The 20,001-nt window shown below is 46.7% G+C and overlaps 1 protein-coding gene across 4 annotated transcripts in view; it reads right to left on the reverse strand.

Annotated features, from left to right (window-relative positions):
* Positions 1-20,001, reverse strand: part of SPEG (striated muscle enriched protein kinase) — a 2,620,794-nt gene that overhangs the window by 936,141 nt on the left and 1,664,652 nt on the right. For all 4 annotated transcript variants that reach the window (XM_069616880.1, XM_069616879.1, XM_069616881.1 and 1 more), the window contains one exon: positions 2,482-2,594. In XM_069616880.1, the coding sequence (XP_069472981.1) occupies positions 2,482-2,594 (113 nt within the window). The remainder of the gene's footprint in view (positions 1-2,481; positions 2,595-20,001) is intronic.

The raw sequence follows: 20,001 nt of genomic DNA on the forward strand, positions 1-20,001 counted from the left end.
GATTTCTTTTTTTGACGGAGTGGTCAAAGGGGATTTACGTGACCTACCTGCAGCTAACTTCCCTCTATGCTCTTTCAGTGCTTTTGCTGTGATCCAAAGGCAGGACCCACACTCCGATGGTAAATTAGTGAATCCTAAGCACCACAGGCCCACCCGATGAGGGTCCATAAGACACATTTTCGCCCCGCAGTCTTGACATTTTTTTAACCCTGGCCTCGGAGTCGATGATGCCAGCGACAATGCAATTTTTACAAATTTTGAAAGGTTTCTTATCAAGGAACTGAAGCGTGCAGATCCTCCGAAGCGATAGCTCTTGCGGGAAAACAGGACTGAAGCCAACAGTTGCTGCATGCGCTATATACCATCGAGGACATCGACATTGAGACAGAGGCCCTCGAGGGACATCGAGTCAACAGGCATCAAGCGCAGCGTCCCCAGCTGGAAGACATTTTCAAAGCAGCTAAAACTGGATATGGAGATATCCTAAGATGATGAATATGTGGGAGGACACAATCCATTCGAAGGGCTCACTAAGGCTGTCCATCCCTCTCTTGTCTCCCCTGGGCAGAGCCCTCCTGAGCCTAGTTGTCCTCAATCCTCAAGCTGGTCCCTAGAGATCAGCCACCCCTACTGTCTAGTAACGGACTGGATGGTTGTGATGTCCTAAGGGCAAACACCTTTTAGAACAATCTAGATGACTCCTAACCTAGGTCCTACAATAAAATGTTACAAGTGGTGCCTTCCAATCATCCAGATCTTACTTGATCCTTTCATTGGACGCTCTGGTACTCCTTGCCCTGTTCTTTCTTTCTCCATACCTTCTACTCTCCTCAATTTTCTTCCTTCCACTCTCTTTGTCTTTTTTCCTCTTTCACTCTTACCCTCTATCCCTCTGATGTACTCCCACTCTCCTTCACCCTCTACTTCTACTCTCCCCTATCCTCACTACTACTCTTTCCACTTCACACTACTACTCTTTCTCCCAGTCACCTTACTTTCACTCTTGTGATAACCTTCCCAATCAATCGCATTCACCCCCTACTCTCCCTCTACTAGTCTCAGTCACTCACCTTCCATGCACTCTCACACCCAAGTACTACTTTCTCCCATCAACCAATACCTAATCTTACACATGCTTTCAGCAATTCAACTCCATGCTAAATGACACTGTCCTTCCTCTGCGTAGCCTTTTTATTTGCCTTCTCCTCCCTTGACCTCACCTGGCCAACCCACACTGTCATGAAGTTTCTTCACTTTCTGTACACCCCCTTCTACTGCCATTGAACCCACCCCCAACCCCACTCCCTCAGCTGGTTCCCCAGGCAAACCACTCGGTTCCTTTTCCCCAAGGGACGAGTTACAGGAATTAGAAAACATATAACAGGCTTTAAGCTCCACCTCCTTTTCACATACAAGTCTGCTGACATTTGGCACTTTCGTATGGCCGCCAGTGCGGGATACTGGCGCCTTTTTAATGGCGCACTCAGCTCCAATGTTCAGATAAGGACTACGTGGAGCCTTTGAATTGTAGGTTTGCAGTTTTACTGATGGTAGGCTTAGTTTTAAAGATTTGCTCCGGACCACTTAGTGTGTCTGGATTGCTAGGGTGTTGTGCAACTTCACCGGCTCTTTCATGATGGAGTTGCTCCTTCTTGCCTCTACACCCAGGACTTCTGGGAGGTGTAGACCTAAGGGAAAAAGAGAGAAACACTGGCCAGCATTTGAGCACCACTGGCATGGCACAAGATAAGGTTGTACTTAAGTAATTCATCCATGGATAAGTAGAAGGGACAGAGACTGGGGCCCTCCCAACTCCTGACTCTGGGAAACCCTGTGGTAGGCCTCTTGTCCCAGGTTGAGAGGGATCTTCCCTGACCCTGTCATAGTGGCAGAACTTTCTTCCCCCCATCGATCCTCCTCTGGAACTCATTACCAGAAATTCTTGAGAAGTTAGACAATTAAACTTCTTTTGGAAAACAGCTTTAAACTTTCATTTCCCATAAATAAGTTGAATTTCTGTATATAAACCTTCTAATCTTCTTTATGATTTCTAACCTTACTGGATTAGAGCTTTTAGCCAACTAGCATCATGTCAAGCGCCAATGTGTCCCTTTGGCATTTTATATGCTCTATAGAAGTAGACTTACAAGAAGAAAGGAAGTGAAAATGTTACACCCCACAGGAGCATTAATAGGCTGAGGCATATAAATGCACTCCTAAGAAGCTGCTGCCACTACTTCAGTACCTGACATGCAGCTATTCATTTATTTCCCCTTCAAAATCCCCCTTGTAGTCCATAGCTGCATTCAAGCATGTCATGCAATAGCCTTTCTTGACCAGTCTACTTTGCCTTCAAAGACACTGTAAGGATGATCAAGAGACCCAGTGAGTTTTAAGGACACTGACAGTGGTGCCCCAAATTGCTCAAATCATCAAAACCTTTCACCAGAGATGCATCTCAAACCACAGTGGGAGGCTCACCTTGTACCACATGATGTCGGGAAGTGGTTTTCCCTCTACCACCACTGCAAAGCGTGCTGTCTCGCTGGTGCCAATTTCAATATCTTCCATGATTGATTCAAAGCGGGGGGCCTCTATGGACAGAGAAGAGCTTCAGTCACTACGAACTGTAATGGACAATCAGACCCTTGTTAACCCAACACCACACAGGTAGGACACAAAATAAACACAAAAGCAGAGCTATACATAGACCAGGAGACAGGCAAATTGTGCATCCTTAGGAGGCAAAGAATATGCCGTAGCTGGAAAAAAATGTAACACTCTCAAGCACATATGGGCTGAACCAACCATGACTAGTTTATGCAAAAATTGATAAACAATTAATTTGTGGAAAATGAAAGAATGCATTACTTACCTATGGTAATGGTCTTTCTGATGGATGTTCCTCTCGCAGATTCCTCATTTTAGATATATTATTGCAGCTTCATCTAATTACGGAAACCTTTTCACCAGCAGGGATCACCATGTGACCTCAAGGTTGGGATCACTCAATGCATTTCTTCCTCGAAGCAGGATGTGATGGCGGCATCCTTACATATAGCTCTCACCACGCCTCACAAACTCAGTTTCTGTAGTTTTTTCCCCCATAATCAGCTGCACTGGGGAAACACCAAACACATTCTTTAGATGAGCACTTAATCAGAGTGGTAGGATGGGAGGGCAATGAGGACTCTGTGGGATGAACAACCATCAGGAAGAAGATTACCAGATGTAGGGAATTTGTCCTTCTAATGGATAGTGTACTCCCACAGATTCCTCATTTTAGATAGACTCCCACAGCAGTATGCAGATCCTGGAGGTGACGAGAACGAACCCAGAGGCAAAGGTAAAACCAGAAGGTTTTGGAGAACGGCCCTGCTAAAACGGGCTTCCAGGCCAGACAGAGAATCTAGGCAGTAGTGCTTTGAGAAGGTGAGTAACAGTGACCAGGCTATCTAGCTTAGGAACACCCTTTGGATGGCTGAAATAGAGACCATTCCTCCAGATCAGTGTGCTCTAGGGCCCTCAGGCACTTCATTTCCTGCAATGGAGTAGCATTTACATATACATAATACTGACCTATGTGGGCAGAGTTTGTTTTGTGACTGACCTACCCAGTCTACGACCAGTATATACCACAAAAAGGTGATAATCCACTCTAAACTCCCATGGTATTAAAATGTAGACTCTTAGTAGGGCTCTCATGAGATCCAATCTATGAAACCTCTCCTACATCTTAGATGGATGTGACAGTGGGTAAAATGGTTGAGGTTGAATCTTTTGAGTAAGATGGAGACTACTTTGGCCAAAAAGCTTGTCAGATTCTAAGGGAAACTTTCTCCCTGGAAAAGACAGTTAAAGGAGTATTACAGGAAAGGGCTTGTTGTTCGTTCACCGGCCATAAAATGCGGATTTACATTGCCAAACCACCACTTGTAATCTGGCGGTATTACAGCTGGAGGTAATACCTCCATCGGTAATACTGACTGACCAAGTGGTGGTATCAGTAATTCCGTTTGCCAGTACTCCTGCAGATTTACTTCCGGAATACCCGCAAACCGGCAATGAGCCCCAATGAAGGGAAGCGGGGGAACATGTTTGTTAAGCATTTAAGAAATTTGAAAACTGTAGGTATGGCAAAGTAAGAACCTTAATCAGCTGTGCTCTTAAAAAACCGATAGCGCAGCCAAGTACCCTTTCACTGTTGACACCTGAAGACCTTGCAGGGCAAGGTGTAGAAGAATTGTAGAAATGGTACATTAAACTAGTTATATTGATTGGATTGTGAAAGGAATAAGTACATGACTTGGAATTTTGAGACTGTGAGCTTGTCCACTTTGACATGGAGTGTTCTATGTGGAAGTGACTGTTATAATATTTATTTAGGCTTGACACATTTTTGATTGGACAGCAACATGTATTTGAAAAGATTTGTATTTAATTACTTTAGCAGTATTCATGTTTTTTTAACCTTTTTCTCATTGATTGTTTTTTTTATGACTGTAGCCTTGTGATTGTTTGTAATCTTTGTTTGTGACCCTGCTTAGGTGGTTTGCGATGACATCCTAGCGTTCATTACGCGTGGATCTTTCCTGCTAATGTTCTTCCATCCCCATCTCCTCCTCCTTCTATCTCCTTTCCTCCCTCTAATCTCTCTATCTCCCCCACTGCTCGCAATCTTGGTCTTTACTTTGACTCTAATCTTTCCTTTGCCCATCATATCTCTCTTACTTCACGGGCCTGTCGATTCCATCTCTACAACATACGTACAATTCACCCTTTTCTTACTTTTCATGCCACCAAGCTTCTAGTCTCTTCATTCTTTTTTCTCGACTCTTTTACTGCTCTGTTCTATTCTTTGGTCTTCCCTGTTCACGTCTTGTCCCTCTCAAATCAATCTATCATTCCTCTATTCGTTCACTTTGTCTGCTCTCTTACCGAGACTCAATTTCCCCTTCTCTTGACTGTTTTGGGTGGCTTTCTTTTCACTCTCAGCTCATATACAACTTCCTCTGTCTAGTCTTCAAATCTCTTTATGGTCTTGTCCCCGATTATCTTTCTTCCCTTCTCTCAATCTATTCTCCTTCTCTGCCTCTCCGCCCTGCTGGTCTTTTTCGACTTAATGTTCCTGTCGCCCCCTGTGCGCAATCCCGCTTTCGATCTTTCCAACTTCTTGCACCCCTCCATTGGAACCTTCTCCCTCTATCTCTCCTCTCTATTACCTCCTATTCTTTTATTTTGCTCTTCCTTACAAATTCACTTACGTCAGTCGTATGTTTGATTGTTACTGGTTGACTTTGATCACCGCTTTCTATTGCTGATTTTTTTTTGAAAATTCAGTTTTTATTAAGATTTTGATGGTTATAACATAAATGATGCAATTGTACGATCGGCAAAGTGAACTTTACAAATGAAAAAGAAAAATTTAAACACAACTTATTCCCCCCTCCCGTCCCTCCCCTCCCCCCTCCATCCCCCATACCATGGTTCGGAGGATAGTGATAACAATAGGGTCCATCTTGCTAAATAACAAAATCGCGTCACTGGCATAGGGCCGTTTTGGAGCGGGTGTGGGTCGCCCAACTGGCCAGGGCCAACACATGGAGGGAGCTTCTCCCATTCCGAGCAACATCCTCATGATCAAGAGGGGGTCACCAAACCGCAATGGTCAGGGCCGGGAACCCGTCAGGGATACATCAGATACTCTTATGCTGTTTTTCCATACTTATCGAAGAAGGGAAGTCATAGGCTCTCAATGTTTGACTTGGATTCATCGATCAGGTGGGTCAGGAATTCCATATCGTATATTATCCGTATCTTAGAGACCCAATCCCTCTCCCAGGGGTGTCGGGTGATTTCCATTTTTGAGCCCAACAACATCTGGCTGCAACCAACATTACATGCAGCATATGATCATGCTTAACCTTTGGACCCCCTTCCACCTCAATACCAAACAACGTTAGCCAATGGGATAAGGTCCTTTCCATCCGTCCACCTCCTTTATACAAGACAGGACCTCATTCCAGTAGGTTTGTGCCACCCGACACTTCCACCACATATGTACATAATCCCCTTTTTCGGTGTGACATTTCCAGCAGTGTGGATCGTAGCCCTTTTTCATTTTGGCTATCCTCTGTGGGGGGTAGTGCCATCTATGGATCAGCTTAAGGGCCTGGTGGCGGTATTGGGGCGCAGCTGTGAAACGGTTAGCCTGTCTACACATCTTAAGCCATCTTTTTTCAGCAATAGGTGTGCCTAGGTCCCTCTCCCATTGTAGCTTGGAGGAAGGGGGGTCCCGTGGGGTAGGGAGTAGCAAGAAGCTATAGAGTCGTGATATAACCCCTGTGGTTCCTTTGTGTGTGATGAGGAACTTTTCAAAGTCTGTTAAATCTCGCCTAAGAGTATCGCCCCATCTGCTTTCGGTCAAGGCACCTTTGAGCTGCAAATAACGAAAGGGAGAAAGATTGGGGAGGCCCAGGGCATCTTTTAAATCCTCCAATGATATGAACACCCCCTCCCTCCAAAGTTGCCCAGCTCTACAGAGGCCTGCCTCATACCACTGCTGGAAAGCTAGTGTCTCATTGATCCCTTCCCAAAGTGCGGGGGCCCAAATGCAGCTCAGCGGTGAGGGCCATGTTGTGAGCCATCTAAGGTAACCCCCCTCTTTCCATATGGTCCATACCACCCCCAGGACAGGATGCTTCAAAATTCCTTTGGGGATACGCACCTTCGGAACCCACAACCACTCATCAAGTGTGACCGGGGAGAAAGGCAAGTTATCCAAGCCCACCCACTGCTTCTTCGGGCCCATCACCAAGTGATCCACCAGGATTCGTAGCTGTGCTGCCTTGTAGTACGTGTCTAGATCTGGGAAATTGACTCCGCCCTCGTCTTTTGGCCGTATCAGGGTGTCGTAGGCTATTCTATGAGTTTTTCCTGCCCAAAGGTAGCGGAGGAGGACCCGCTTAACCTCTAGGAGGAACGGTTTTGGTATTTGGGTTGGAAGCATCTGGAAGAGGTATAAGAATTTGGGGAGGATCATCATCTTGATAGAGTTAAGTCATGCCATCCATGAGAGGCCAGATTTTGTCCAACGCTCCAGGTCTCGTTTGATTGCAGACCAAAGGGGGGGGGGTAGTTTACCCTAAACAGATCTGCTAGGTCTGATGGTATCTGGATCCCCAGGTGACGAAACCCCTCGAGCTGTTTGCTAAATGGGAGGGTTTCAATGTATTGTCCCTCTGCGTTGCTGAATTGGCCTACTGGGAATGCGACTGATTTGTCCAACTTTACCCTGTAACCCGCTAGGATACCGTATTGGTCCAGGCTATTCAGCACTTCCGGGACCGATTGGGATGGGTTAGAAAGATATAGTAAAACATTGTCTGCAAATAAGGTTATTTTATGATCGGTTTCCCCCATCTTGATGCCCTGAATCTTGTCATTCCCCCTGATAGCTATGGCCCAGGGTTCCATTACTAAGGCATATATGAGGGGGGATAGTGGGCACCCCTGTCTCGTACCCCTTCCCAGTGTTGCTAGGTTCCTGGTGAAGATATTCGCATCCGTGTTCAAAAGCGAGATGGGCCTATACGAGCCGCAGTCCACCGGGTCCCTGCCGGGCTTGGGAATTACTGTGATCAGGGCCTGCAAGAATGTTGGTGGAATGGTTTCCGAGGTTTTGATTTGGTTAAAGAGTTTGGCCAAAGGTTGTGTCAGTACCGGTTGATATTGTTTGTAGAAGTCGGCTGTATATCCAACCCCCCCGGGGGTTTTACCTACTTTTAGTCTTTTAATGGCCTCCTCTACCTCTTCCTCTGTCATTTCCCTTTCCAGAGCCTCCCTCTCCGAGTTTGTAAGCTTGGGCAGGGGATGGTCCGCAAGGTATCTGCGGATGTTTTCTAATGATTCGTCCCCTTGTCTGGTGTAGAGCGCTTCGTAGAAGCCCGCGAAGGATGTGGCGATGCGTTTGGCTGCGATCTGGACATTACCCTCCCCATCTCTGACCTTCTCTATCCGCCTATCTGCCCTCTTCCCTCTGAGCCTATGTGCCAAGAGTTTTCCAACCTTGTCTCCCTTCTCGTAGTATCGTTGCTTTGTATATCTCATTTTTTTTAACACCTCCCCAATAAGGATTGTGTGTAGGGCCTGTCTCTTGTCTCTCATTTCCCTAAGGAGGTCTTCACGGTCTACCTCGCCGTTTGTGAGCTGTGCCCTCATGTCCCGTAGGTCCTCTCGGAGCATAGATTGTATTAGGGCTCTCTCTTGTTGCTTACTCGAGCCCTCTGCAATAAGGAGACCCCTGAAGGTGGCTTTTGCTGCCTCCCAAACCGTGGCCATTGGGACCTCCCCTGTATCATTTGTCACAAAGAAGGCTTCCATTTCTTTCCTTAGGAATTCCCTGAACACCTGGTCACTCATGAGGATGTCGTTACAGCGCCACCTGTACGATTTCGGGATGTCCTGTAATCGCCATTCCATGACAAGAAGCTCATGATCTGACCAGGTTACCGGTTCGACCACGATGCCACCGACCTCCCCTCCTCCCTCCTCCGATACCAGCAATAGATCGATCCTGGTGTATGTTTGATGGGGGGGAGGGAAAAATGTATAACCCCCCGGGGCTCGCCAGCATCTTCGCCACACATCCACCCAATAGTAGTCCTGTAATAGGTCCCTCATGTCTAAGTTTTCCTTAGTGGGAGCTTTCGGTCCCGTCCCCTTAGCAGACCACCAGTCTAGTTGGGGGTCCTGAATAAGATTGAAGTCCCACCCCAGGATCATAGCTCCTTCAGCCCACTCATCCATGACTTTGAGGATTTTGTGAATAAATTTAATTTGCCCTGTATTCGGCGCATACAAAGTGGCCGGGGTGACCCGTGTGCCCTGGGATGAACCCTTGATCCCCAGAAATCTGCCCCCAAAGCCCAGTTTAGTCTCGACATCGGTGAGGTGTAGTGACTTACCAAGGTGAATGCCCACTCCCTCCTTCTTTGATGATTTGTGTGATGCCCAGAAATTCCTACCTATATCTTTTCCCTTTATTGTTGATTCCGATCCCCCCCTGTAGTGTGTTTCTTGCAGGAAGAGGACAAGCAATTTTTGTTTACGGAACATGTTCCCTGTAAGCGATCGCTTGTTTTGTGAGTTGAGGCCCTTGACGTTGAGCGTACCAATCCGTCCTCAGCCATGATCGTCGCTGCCCATGCCCTGTGAAGTTTCAATAAGTACCCTCCATATAGACCACCTGCTTAGGCCCCAGTTCCATGGTATGGTGTAACCGTTTCCCTTGTCCCTCCCCCCTCCCTTCCCTTGTTCCCCGTCTCCCTTACCCATTTTATGAGGCGTTTGCTTCCCTTGCCCGACCAACATCAGGATTAGTAAACGAACCACCAGGGTCGCTTCCCCGGCCTCGGGAGATTGGTTGGTACGGAACATATCTTCCGTCTTTTTGATGAGGAACAATACCCAAGTTCAAATGGATTTCCGATCCCTGTATGGGACCTCCCCTTTAACCCCCCCCCCCGCTAAAAACAACCTGTATTGTCTCCCAAAAAATCACAAGGCCCATTACATGTTAACTTTCGATGTGAGGCGGGGAGGAGTTCCCCGGAATCAGAGACAGAACCATAATTGCCTCTGAGAAGACCACCGCCCCTCCAACCCTCCACAAGATGGGTCTCAGACTTTTTCTGTCATATCAATGAAACCTTAACTTCGCCAACAATGGCAACCTCTTGAGGTGGCATGCAATCGCTCCCTGCTCTGGGGACCCCCCAGGCCACTTGAGCAACCACATTATGAAAAATAACTTCAACGTTTTCATTTTCAATTCCCTAACCTCCCCCGCAATCAGCCAGGTCCGCCGCAGCCCCCCGGGGGATGTCTAATTTTCTGGTATTTCCGGGTGCCTTTCACTTTATATTTCCCTTGGCTTAGATCAGGATCCCGCGGGGCCCAGCCCGGATCCCTGTCCGTCCCAGTCTGTGACCCTGATGGATCTGAGGAGTCTCCAATCAGCTCATCAATGGCTCTTTGGATATCTTCTTCCGTCACAAGCTGATGTTTCTCGCCTTGCCATTCGAATGCCAAATAGAATGGGTGTCCCCAGCGGTATCTGACTCCCTTTTCCTGTAGCCATCTGGTGATTGGCCCACAACTTGCTCCTTTGAAAGGCCTTTGCCAAGTATATCCATCAGATTGTACTCTGTGATGGGCCTTGAAGGATGGCCCATCCACAAACCGGATCTCAAAATACTTTAAAAGAGTGAAAGCTCTCTGATCATTTATTGAGAATTAAAATGTTTACTTTTCAAATTTCATTTCAACAATGAGTTTATGATTAACATTCAGAATTCACATTTATGATGTTTTAAAGTAATCTAGGTCCTTCCACTATAAGAATGAGAAAAAGGGAAAGAACACTGATTCTTTAAATTAGTCAGTCTTTTTGCCATTCTTTGATGCATTACAGCGGTAGCCCTTTAGTTTGACACATTGTTAAGGAAGAATGTCTTTCTATGTTTCTTCATCTAATTCTTTCCCGTCGAATTTCAGGAAGGCAGATGGATTGTTTATGAGGTTAATGAAGATAATGTTGAAGGCAAACTAGGATTATATCTAGGATTACAAATTATGCTATGCTATGTTATGTAATGGTAGCAGTTTCGTATACAGTGCCAGTCACCACGTTAGTGGTCTAATAGTGCTGACATATGTCCGTAGAGAATCATATTGTGCCCCTGTCAGCAATGTCCTGGCCTTGGGCGGACAGAAAATATACAAAGGACAACAGGTGAGGGGAAAAGTAGTCAAGGGGGAGCAAAAGGTTAAACGTGCATGAAAGATTTGTAATTAACATTTGCTTTTCCATCATAGGCTTGTCACTAGCATTCATGAACACTGAAGAGAATAGCAAACTCTCCCTTATTATTGGAGTGGGTGGGGGAGCAAGAAGGCAAAAGAACAGCAGAAAGAGAAGCATTCAAACAAACTACTGATGAATGCTTGTTCCACTTGTACATCAGCTCTAGTATTAAAAAGAAGATTGTAATGAGCCACCAAAAGTATAGACTTTGCTCTAGGTCGAATCTTTGCATACCTCAGAAATTGGGTTTTACCTTATGGAGGGAGCATGTGGACAGTCCTAAAATCTCCCACATGAGACTTGTTAGCCTTTAGGGATGTAACGGTATTACGGTATACCGTTAAAGATACCGTGAACCACTTAATTGAACAATAATAACCGTCACATTGTTTATACCGGTATACCGTTCATACCGTTAAGTGGGCTTTTCAATCTGATTTGGAAAGGCTGCAGTAAGCAAGTGCTGCACAGTCTTGGTATTGCACTGTTGGATGTGCCGTCTGCTAAGTAGTTTCAGTTTTAGCAGTTTTTAATGCCATTCCATAAACCACACGTGCCTGACACAAAAGCAATATGTTAGCAATAGGAAGAATAAATACAGTGCCAAGAAGGAAGAGGTTTTTTTTTTTAAAGCGCTCATACAGCCTGCGGGCATCGAGGCGCTGTTAAAGAAATTGGTTTTGTTTATTTAGTTGCGTAATTGTTTTTGTCTTCGTTGCGTATTTATAACACGCTTAAACACCCAGAGGTTTCTAAGCGCGGACCCATGGATCGAACCTGTGTTGCTTCGTGTCGTCTTGCTTCCAAGGCACGCACGTTGCCGCTGAGCTATCCTCCCGGGACTTTGGGTTGGTGGCTTTGGGGTTTATATATTTATAATGGATAATGTTTTCTAAACATATGACAATGGGGGATTTGCCTGGTTCTTTCATTGAATTTACATATAATAAGTCACACTGTGAAATGTAATCATCTCTGTGGGTATTCCCTGCTGCCATACCAAAGGGTAACATGTCTGTGATTACTGAACACCTTTTGGCCCGGAAGTAAACTAAAGGCTGTAACATAAAGAGAGAGTGTGTGTGTGTGTGTGTGTATGCGCACAAGCGTATACTACCATCAGACTCCATTTATCTGTGGCATGCAGATTATCAAGATGGCAACATGTTCATCTTCACCAGTAGCCAGTGGGGGAGCTAAAAGCCTAAAGGACCATTTAAGAAAACTTATTCAGTTTGCTTTGCCAGTTGCAGCAGGCCCCCCCCCTTTCCACACGTGTTTGTGTTTGGTGGAAGCAAGGGGTGGCATTTCAGTGGAAAGTATGTTGAAAAGCCCAATTCTGGCCCTGGGTGCCTGTTTTTGTTTGTGATGATAAACCTGACAATTTATGACCTTTTAGAAAATATTTGTTAAGATTAGTTAACTCCACCTGCTATACCACGATAACCATGATGTACCGTCATTTGGCAAGAAGGTTATTGTACCGTCATAAAACTAATACCGTGACACCCCTATTAGCCTTCTGGGATCAGAGAGAGATGCAAAAGACCAACTATGTGGCAATTGATTTCTTACTCGTTTTAAACTCTGTTTTAGTTGCTTCATACCTTAAAAATAGTTGTTTAGGTTTCAGAATGCCCTTAATAATTTCCAGAAAGTATATGAGGACTCTATCCACATGTAAGGTCTAAAGAAATCTCTCTGCTGGAGTGCACAAGTTTGGAAAAAAACAATGGCAACAAAATGGTTTGATTAATGTGGAAATCTGAAACCATGTTTAAAGGGAAAGAAATGTGTGTTTTCAGAGCTACCCTACTATTGTGAATACCCAGCAATGTGCTTGAACACAGACGGCCTGAATCTGGCTAATCTTTCTAGCCGATATTTTGACCACTCGGAAGGGCACTTTCGAAGAAAGGTGTTCAAACTCCATTATGTACATTGTTTCAAAAGAAGACCTGAGGATTTAGCTAGAACAATGTTTTATTCTCATGGGGTGTGAAAGCATAATGAAGCAGACACATGCAACAGGTTCAAGTTTTGGTCCACAAAGTTTTATTAACTCAAAAGGCAGGATGGATTAAGGCCTAACTTGCCCTATGCTAAGATGGGGTTTCTCTACCTAAAGAAAACTAAGGATTGTACGTGTCAGGAATTCAAAAGAAAATGTCTGTCTGTGTCAAAAACCTATACCTGCCCTCACGTTTTACTGTATACAATGTGTAGGGATGTCAGCGACAAAACAAATAGTGTTCAAAGTAAAGTTCAGAGCTTCTTCCAGCGCTTGCTTGTAATCAGCTTCCCTTCCCCAAGTTCAAAATAGTTCCAAAGGCACAGGGGTTCCCTTCCCCAAGAGTAAAAATCTTCCAGCTTTTCAAAACACAATTCCCTGGGACACTTCCCATCTCTTATGATATTGTTACTTTTCACTAGCTCATATAGGCAGTTCAGTTCCCTGACTTCAAAAACACATACAAGGTTGTTGTAAAACACAAACTTCTTTATAGGTGCTTTCAGTGGCTTTTTCATACTAAGGGGGCACTCGGTCTAGGCGCAGTTGTCGGACCACATAGTCCACTCATTACAGGTCATGCAACCAATACCCCCTCTTGGCTGCTTTTCCATGAACTCTATGCCACAGCTTCAACTTGTATTTATTTATTTATTTTATTTATTTATTGAGCATTTGTATGGCGCCTATACATCCGAAAGTGTTTCCAGGCGTCACAAGATAAGGGGGCGGAGGGCAGAGGAGAAAATAACAGTAACATACATACTAGGCCACATACTAGGCCTGGTGACATTCGGATCCTGCAAGTGCAATAAACAGGAAGTGCAGGGAGAAGGGAAGTGTCACAGCCCTCACCCAAAAACCCCCTCTGGCAAACCCATTGGCGAGGTGGAGTTAGGACTCGGGCCTCTAGAGCCTGGCATCCTCTTCAAAAGCCCTCATGGGGCCAGTCCTGGCGCCTACGGCGCCAGGCTCATACACCATGAAAAACAATGTGCTTGGGAAATACTTTATTGTATTGTCAGCCAACATGGAGGCATCCACATAGCTTGGTTCCTAAGAACCAAGCTATGCAGTGTAGTACTTTGGCTGTGGTAGCCTAGGGACTACTTTACCTGGACTATTTTTTTGGGGCTATTTAAACCACACCCGAGCAAGACAACACGCTTCGCGTTACTTTGCAGCTTGCAACGTGACGCTCACCGTGTCCAGCTATTCCCTTGAACCTCGGAGAAGCAGAACCTGCAAGGAGACAAAAGGAACATCATTAGCAGCAGCATCTTACCTGCAGTCTTCATCTTCAAACACTTGCAGCTACTGAGAACAGCTTCCTCGAATCTGCACGCCTCCCGGACAGAACGACCTGAAAGAGGAAGATAGAGGCAACATTAAAGAAAGAAGTAGAGACATTTACAAATTACGAACTGCTCAAAAGGCTTACCTGGCTGGTCGCCTCTCGGCTGACACCACTCCGGACATTCCACTCGCGCTGAAGAACACTGCGACCTACAAGGAAGGAAAACATAGGTTAGCAAAGGCAAGACTTCGCAGCGCTGCGCATAGCACTTACTTACCTCATCATAGCGCTCTTAATGCGCCATCATTTGCCAGCGGGGCTCAACCAAGCCAGTTCGCCGCGCTGAAACACTGCATACCTAAGGGAGAAAAAAGAGACATTTTAAACAAAGAAAGGCATGCAGGATAGCAACAAAACTAAAGAACAGCAATAAGACCTACCTGAACAATATCAAATGGGCCGGCGTCAGTGAAGTAACTGGACCGCACTCGCCCATGAAAGACAACGCGCCCCTGCAAAGAAGGCAGGACGGAGAGCACGCCTAATTCTACCACAAGGTGAGGAGAGGGCATCAGAGGGACTGAAATCATACAGAGTGGAGGGAGGATACTTACCCCAGTCGGTCAGTCTTGAACACAGTCCTCCTGTATTTTCAGGCAGAACCTTCCCCGCAGACCACATCAGGGCAAAGCTGAGAAGCATACCAGCGAGTAACCCGGCTGGGTGGCGTCCCTGTGGATACCAGGTGAGCATAACAGGAAGAGGGAGAAGTGCAGAGCGCCAGGGGGAAAGAGGGCCCCTGCTCAGGGAAAAAGGCATAGGGGTCACCTAGTGCGAGGGAGGGGGGGTGGACCAGACTCAGTAGGCTAGTCAGGGAAGGGTGCCTGAGGGCAAGTGCTGGTAGGGGGAGAGGAGGAGACTGGTCGAAAGAGGGCCCCAGTAAGGCTCATTAGGGATACAGGAAACCAGGCATAGAGGCATGTGGAACTAGCAGGGGTTGGGGAGGGAGAAGGCAGAGGAGAAAAGGAAGGTATTGATAAGCTTTTGGAATTTAAGGAGATCCGTCTCAAGACAGAGAGGGACAGGAAGGCCATTCCAGAGTAAGACTCCTGCAGAAGAAAGAGATCTATCCCCCCACTCACTGCTTGGAGAATCATCTGACTTGCAGAGAGTTATAGCTAGAGGACTGAAGAGCTCTAGCAGGGAGGCATTTAGGGACTGAGAGTTGGATGTAGTGAGGTCCCATGCCACAGAAAGCCTTTGGATGATGCAGAGGGTCTTGAATTTGACCCTTGCAGCCACAGGGAGCCAATGGAGAGATTTTAGGGCTGGTGAGATGCGGCCCCCTGGGTTTGAGGCCAAGGATGAGTCTTGCTGTCCTATTCTGGATCAGTTGAAGAGGGCGGAGGGAGAAAAGAGGCAGATTAAGGAAGAGGCTATTACAGTAGTCAAACTTGGAGAGAACCATAGCTCTGGACACATTGAGCTTCTAGGAGAAGGTGAGGAAAGGGAGAATGCCTCTTAGGTGAAGCTGAAAGTGAGATTTCTTTACAAGGTCAGCAATGTGAGCTGCGAAGGAAATAGAGGATTCAAAGATGACCAACAAGTGTTTTGCCTCCCACGATGGTGGGGAAAGGGGGCCCAAGGAGGGTGGCACAGAGTGGGGGGGAGAGGGCGCAAGAGTCCCAATTAGAAGGATCTCAGTCTTACTGCCATTAAGGCAGAGATCATTAGAAGCACACCATGCCTGAATAGCAGTCAGGCATTCGGGAATAAAAGAGGAAGAAGAGGAGACAGAGGAGGGAAGCTGTGTGTCATCAGCATAGCATTGAAAATTAGGAAAGAATGTGGAGATTAGGTGGGCAAGAGGGGCAAGGTAAATGTTAAAGAGCCACATTGAGAGGATAGAGCCCTGAGGGATGCCACAGGTGGAAAGTGAGATAGAGGAGAGAAACAGGCCCAGTTGTACTTGGAAGGGCGTGTTCGAGAGGAAGGAGGTCAACCAATCCAGTGCCCGGTTAGTAATGCCAAGGGTATCATGTGGCCGATTTATGAGCGTGAAATGATTGACTGTGTCAAAGGCAGAAGACAGATTGAGGAGGATGAGACCAGAAGGGGAGTTGGAATCAAGGTTTGAGAGCAGATCATCACGGGTGTTCAGAAGAGCAATTTTCGTGCCTCTGGCTGCTATGAAGCCAGACTGTTGGTCGTGGAGACAGCCAACAAATTCAGTGTAGTGGATTAGTTGGGAGATGACCAACTTCTCCAAAGTTTAGCCCAGGAAGGGGGTGGTGGAGATAGGGTAGTAGTTAGCTGGGCAGGAAGGGTCAGCAGATGGAATTTTTAGGAAGGGGTGCACAAGGGAGTGCTTGAGGGGTGATGGCAAGGAGCAAGTGGCAAAAGAATGGTTACAGAACTCAGCCAAGGAGGGAGCGAGAAAGGCAATGTTATCCTTGATAGTTCTAGAAAAGCAGGGTAGCACCTGTTTTGATGAGACTTTCATATAGCAGACTGTCTTGGTGACTTTGTCCGGCGCTATGTGTGAGAAGGAGAAGAGAAAGGGGGAAGGAGAGAGGTGGGCCAAGGGAAGCCTAGGTACAGGGAGAGGGGTGGGGGGAAGAGAAGAGAGAGATTACAGAATGTCCTGAGTTTTGTTAGTGAAGTGGGTTTCTTTCAGCAACTTTGCACTTGTGTTTAAGCGAGGCTAGGTTGGAATCATACTAGCTATTACACTTGGAGGCAGGGTTCATGTGGATCCTCATGGCAGGGGCAAAGAAGTCAAAAGTGTTGGAGATGGAGAGGTGAAGGTTAGCAAGGGAAGAGTCAGCGCGGGAGTCGATAGCAGGGATGGGGGAGGAATGAAGGAGGTGGCAAAAACAGCAACAACTGACACTCGCATCATCGCTCGAATGACGAAAGAGACTGGCAGTGAAGGCAGAGGCTTAGCCAGGGATCCAGGGAGCTCAAGATGGGAGGAGAGGAGAGCATGGTCAGACCAGGATAGAGGGGTAGTGAGAGGGTTAGAAAAGAGATATCAGCTGCATCCAGGGTGTTACCGGCTGAGTGGGTTAGACCAGAGGGAAGAATGGTGAGGGAAAGTGAGTCGCAAAGGTTGCGGAAGGGTAGAGTGGCTGCATCAGAAGACTCTAGGTGGATATTGAAGTCTCCAAGGAGGAGAAGCTTAGGGTTAGGGGACAGAAGAGAAGAGGTTGGCCCACTCCGAGAGGGAGATCGGCCCCAGGGTCCTGTAGATGGTAGCGAGAGTGAGCGAGAGGGAAGGGGAGATACAAAGCTTACAAACAAGATATTCAAAGGAGGAGTAGGTTTGAGTGGGTATGACGGAAGCAAGGACCTATTCAGGGAAGACAAGAGCCACCCCACCTCCAGACCAATTAGACCTGGGTTTGGAGAGGATCTTGTAGCACTCAGGAAGAAGAGAGTCAAAAGCAGTGACAGAGCTGGAATTGAACCACATCTCAGTGAGAACAAGGACGTCAATGTCAAAGTCTTCAAGGAGGTGACAGATGTCAGAGGAGTGTCTGACAGCAGAGCGGGAATTGAGGGTAGGGAGGTGAAGCAGGTTGCCACCTTTAACTGTCTTCCGAGGTGGGGTACAGGGACGGGGTACATCCATCGGTGGGGGCAAAGAGGCCCGGGGGGTGGCAGAAAGAGGAGTGGCAGGAGGATGGAAGAGGTTAATGAGAGAGGGATGACGCCTGTCAAGAAGGAGGACGTTTTCCTGAGAGTCCTGGGCCATGGCAGTGCCATTCTGGTAGACATTAATGATGCACCTATATGATAGGGAGTATGCCAAGAGAACTTCCCACCATTAATGGTAGAGGAAGAAAAAAGGGGAGAGGATAGTTATCATATGGGGAATCCATAGGTTAGGAGAGGGGACAGTAAAGAGAAAGTTGGTGATAGTCTGCCTGGAGTAAGCATTGCTGTAAATGTCATGCAATGGGCAAACCTGGGTTGGAGTCTGGAAGTGCTTTCTTAAATGTTTTCATTCCTGCCTTCATGAAAGGGGTAGGAAAGGTGATAGAGTAGCAATTAGAATAGATGGGATGGATAGAGAGCACCACAGTTACGGGGAGGGGGAGGTGAAGAGTAGAAGAAGGTAATGGTAATGTTTATTTATAAAGCGCATATACACAAGGCAAGTGTTTCAAAGCGCTCAAGAGGGTGGGAACATGAGAAAAAACAACAGTCGTTCAGAGCCCTTGAAATTCTGATACGATAATAGTCTGCGCAGGTAAGTGCATATAATACAATTAACAGTTGAGACAAAGCAAATAGACCTGGCGACGATTCTTCAGTTTTACCAAGTTCAATTAAGGGGTGAAGACAAGGGAGAACAAACGGACAATCTTCAGGCACGATGCATTCGGATCGTGCAAGTGCACATATGGTTACAGGGAGGGGGGTCCAAATGCACCTAATTGGTGGAGACTGGGGTAAGTGCAAAGAGAGCCACTCTCCTGGGTCATTTCTTAAGTGCACTGAGGGGGCCGGGGAGTGACGGGCCCTGAGACAAGTGCGATAGAGGACTGGCGGGGGTGCCAGGGACCTGTGAGACTCTGAGGTACAGCAGGCGGCCAGTCAGCAAGCTGTAAGTAAAAGGAGGGAGAGAGGGAAAGAGCAGAGAGCTAGGTTAGAAGGGTAGAGGGAGAGAGAAGGAAGAGGAGAAGAGGAAGGTCTTAAGGAGTTTCCTGAACTTAAGGAGATCAGGCTCAGGACGGAGGGCAGCAGGGAGGCTATTCCAGAGGGAGGCCTCTGCTAAGGATAAGGCTCTCCCTCCAAATCTCTGCTTGGAGAACCGGCTCACTCGCAGAAGGTTGGAGGTAAATGAGCGGAGGGCTCTGGAGAGACAGTATTTAGGTAGGCAACGTTGTAGATAGGTATGTCAGAGGCCCCAGAAAGCCTTTTGGACAATGCAGAGGGTCTTGAACTTGATCCTTGCAGCCACGGGAACCAGTGAAGGCATTTCAGTGCCGGAGAGATGCCGTCCCTGGGCTTGAGGCCAAGGATAAGTCTTGCCGTTCTGTTCTGGATGAGTTGCAGAGGGCGCAGGGAAGAAGCAGGAAGGTTGAGGAAGAGACTGTTGCAGAAGTCCAGCCTAGAGAGAACCAGGGCTCTGGAGACACAGAGCCGCTGGGGGAAAGAGAGAAAAGGTAGAGTATCTCTGAGGAGATGTAGCTGATAGTTAGACTTTTTAGAGGTGTCCGATATGTGAGAGGAGAAGGAGAGAGTGGAGTCGAAGATGACCCCAAGTTTTCTAGCCTCGCAGGTGGGTGCACAGTGCAGGAGGGACTCATCAGGCAGCCTAGTAGCAAATCAGATGAGGGAGAGTCACAAGCAACAAGTGAAAAATTACATCAACGGTAACTAGCATATTTTAAACGCCACTAGATTAGATTTTTCAGCCATAAAGTAAAAATGCAGCAAAGTGCTGTTAAAGTACAGATTGAAGCTCATCTAGATTCGATTTTCCAGCAATACAATAAAAATGCAGTAAAATGCAGTTAAAAGCAGATTAAGAGCACATCTAGATTCGATGTGTTATAGAACTTGCATCCGCTCTGTTCTATAACATTTGAAACACAGCTTGGAAATCTAAAAACACCCAGATTCGACTTTCAAAATAAAGCTAGAAGGGAGACATTTTGAAACACAGCCAGTAATTCTAAAAACACCCAAAAGGTAGAAGGCATAGCATTTGAAATGCAGCCAGTAGATACAGTTTGTCAATCAAGAGTAGGGGTGAAGCCTCACAGATTGAAAAGGCAGCAATTAAAATGACCTGCTGCAATCAGGGGCAAGGAC

This window comes from Ambystoma mexicanum, chromosome 9 (genome assembly GCF_040938575.1).
Source record: "Ambystoma mexicanum isolate Mex_15411 chromosome 9, UKY_AmexF1_1, whole genome shotgun sequence".
Classification (NCBI taxonomy): Eukaryota; Metazoa; Chordata; class Amphibia; order Caudata; family Ambystomatidae; genus Ambystoma; species Ambystoma mexicanum.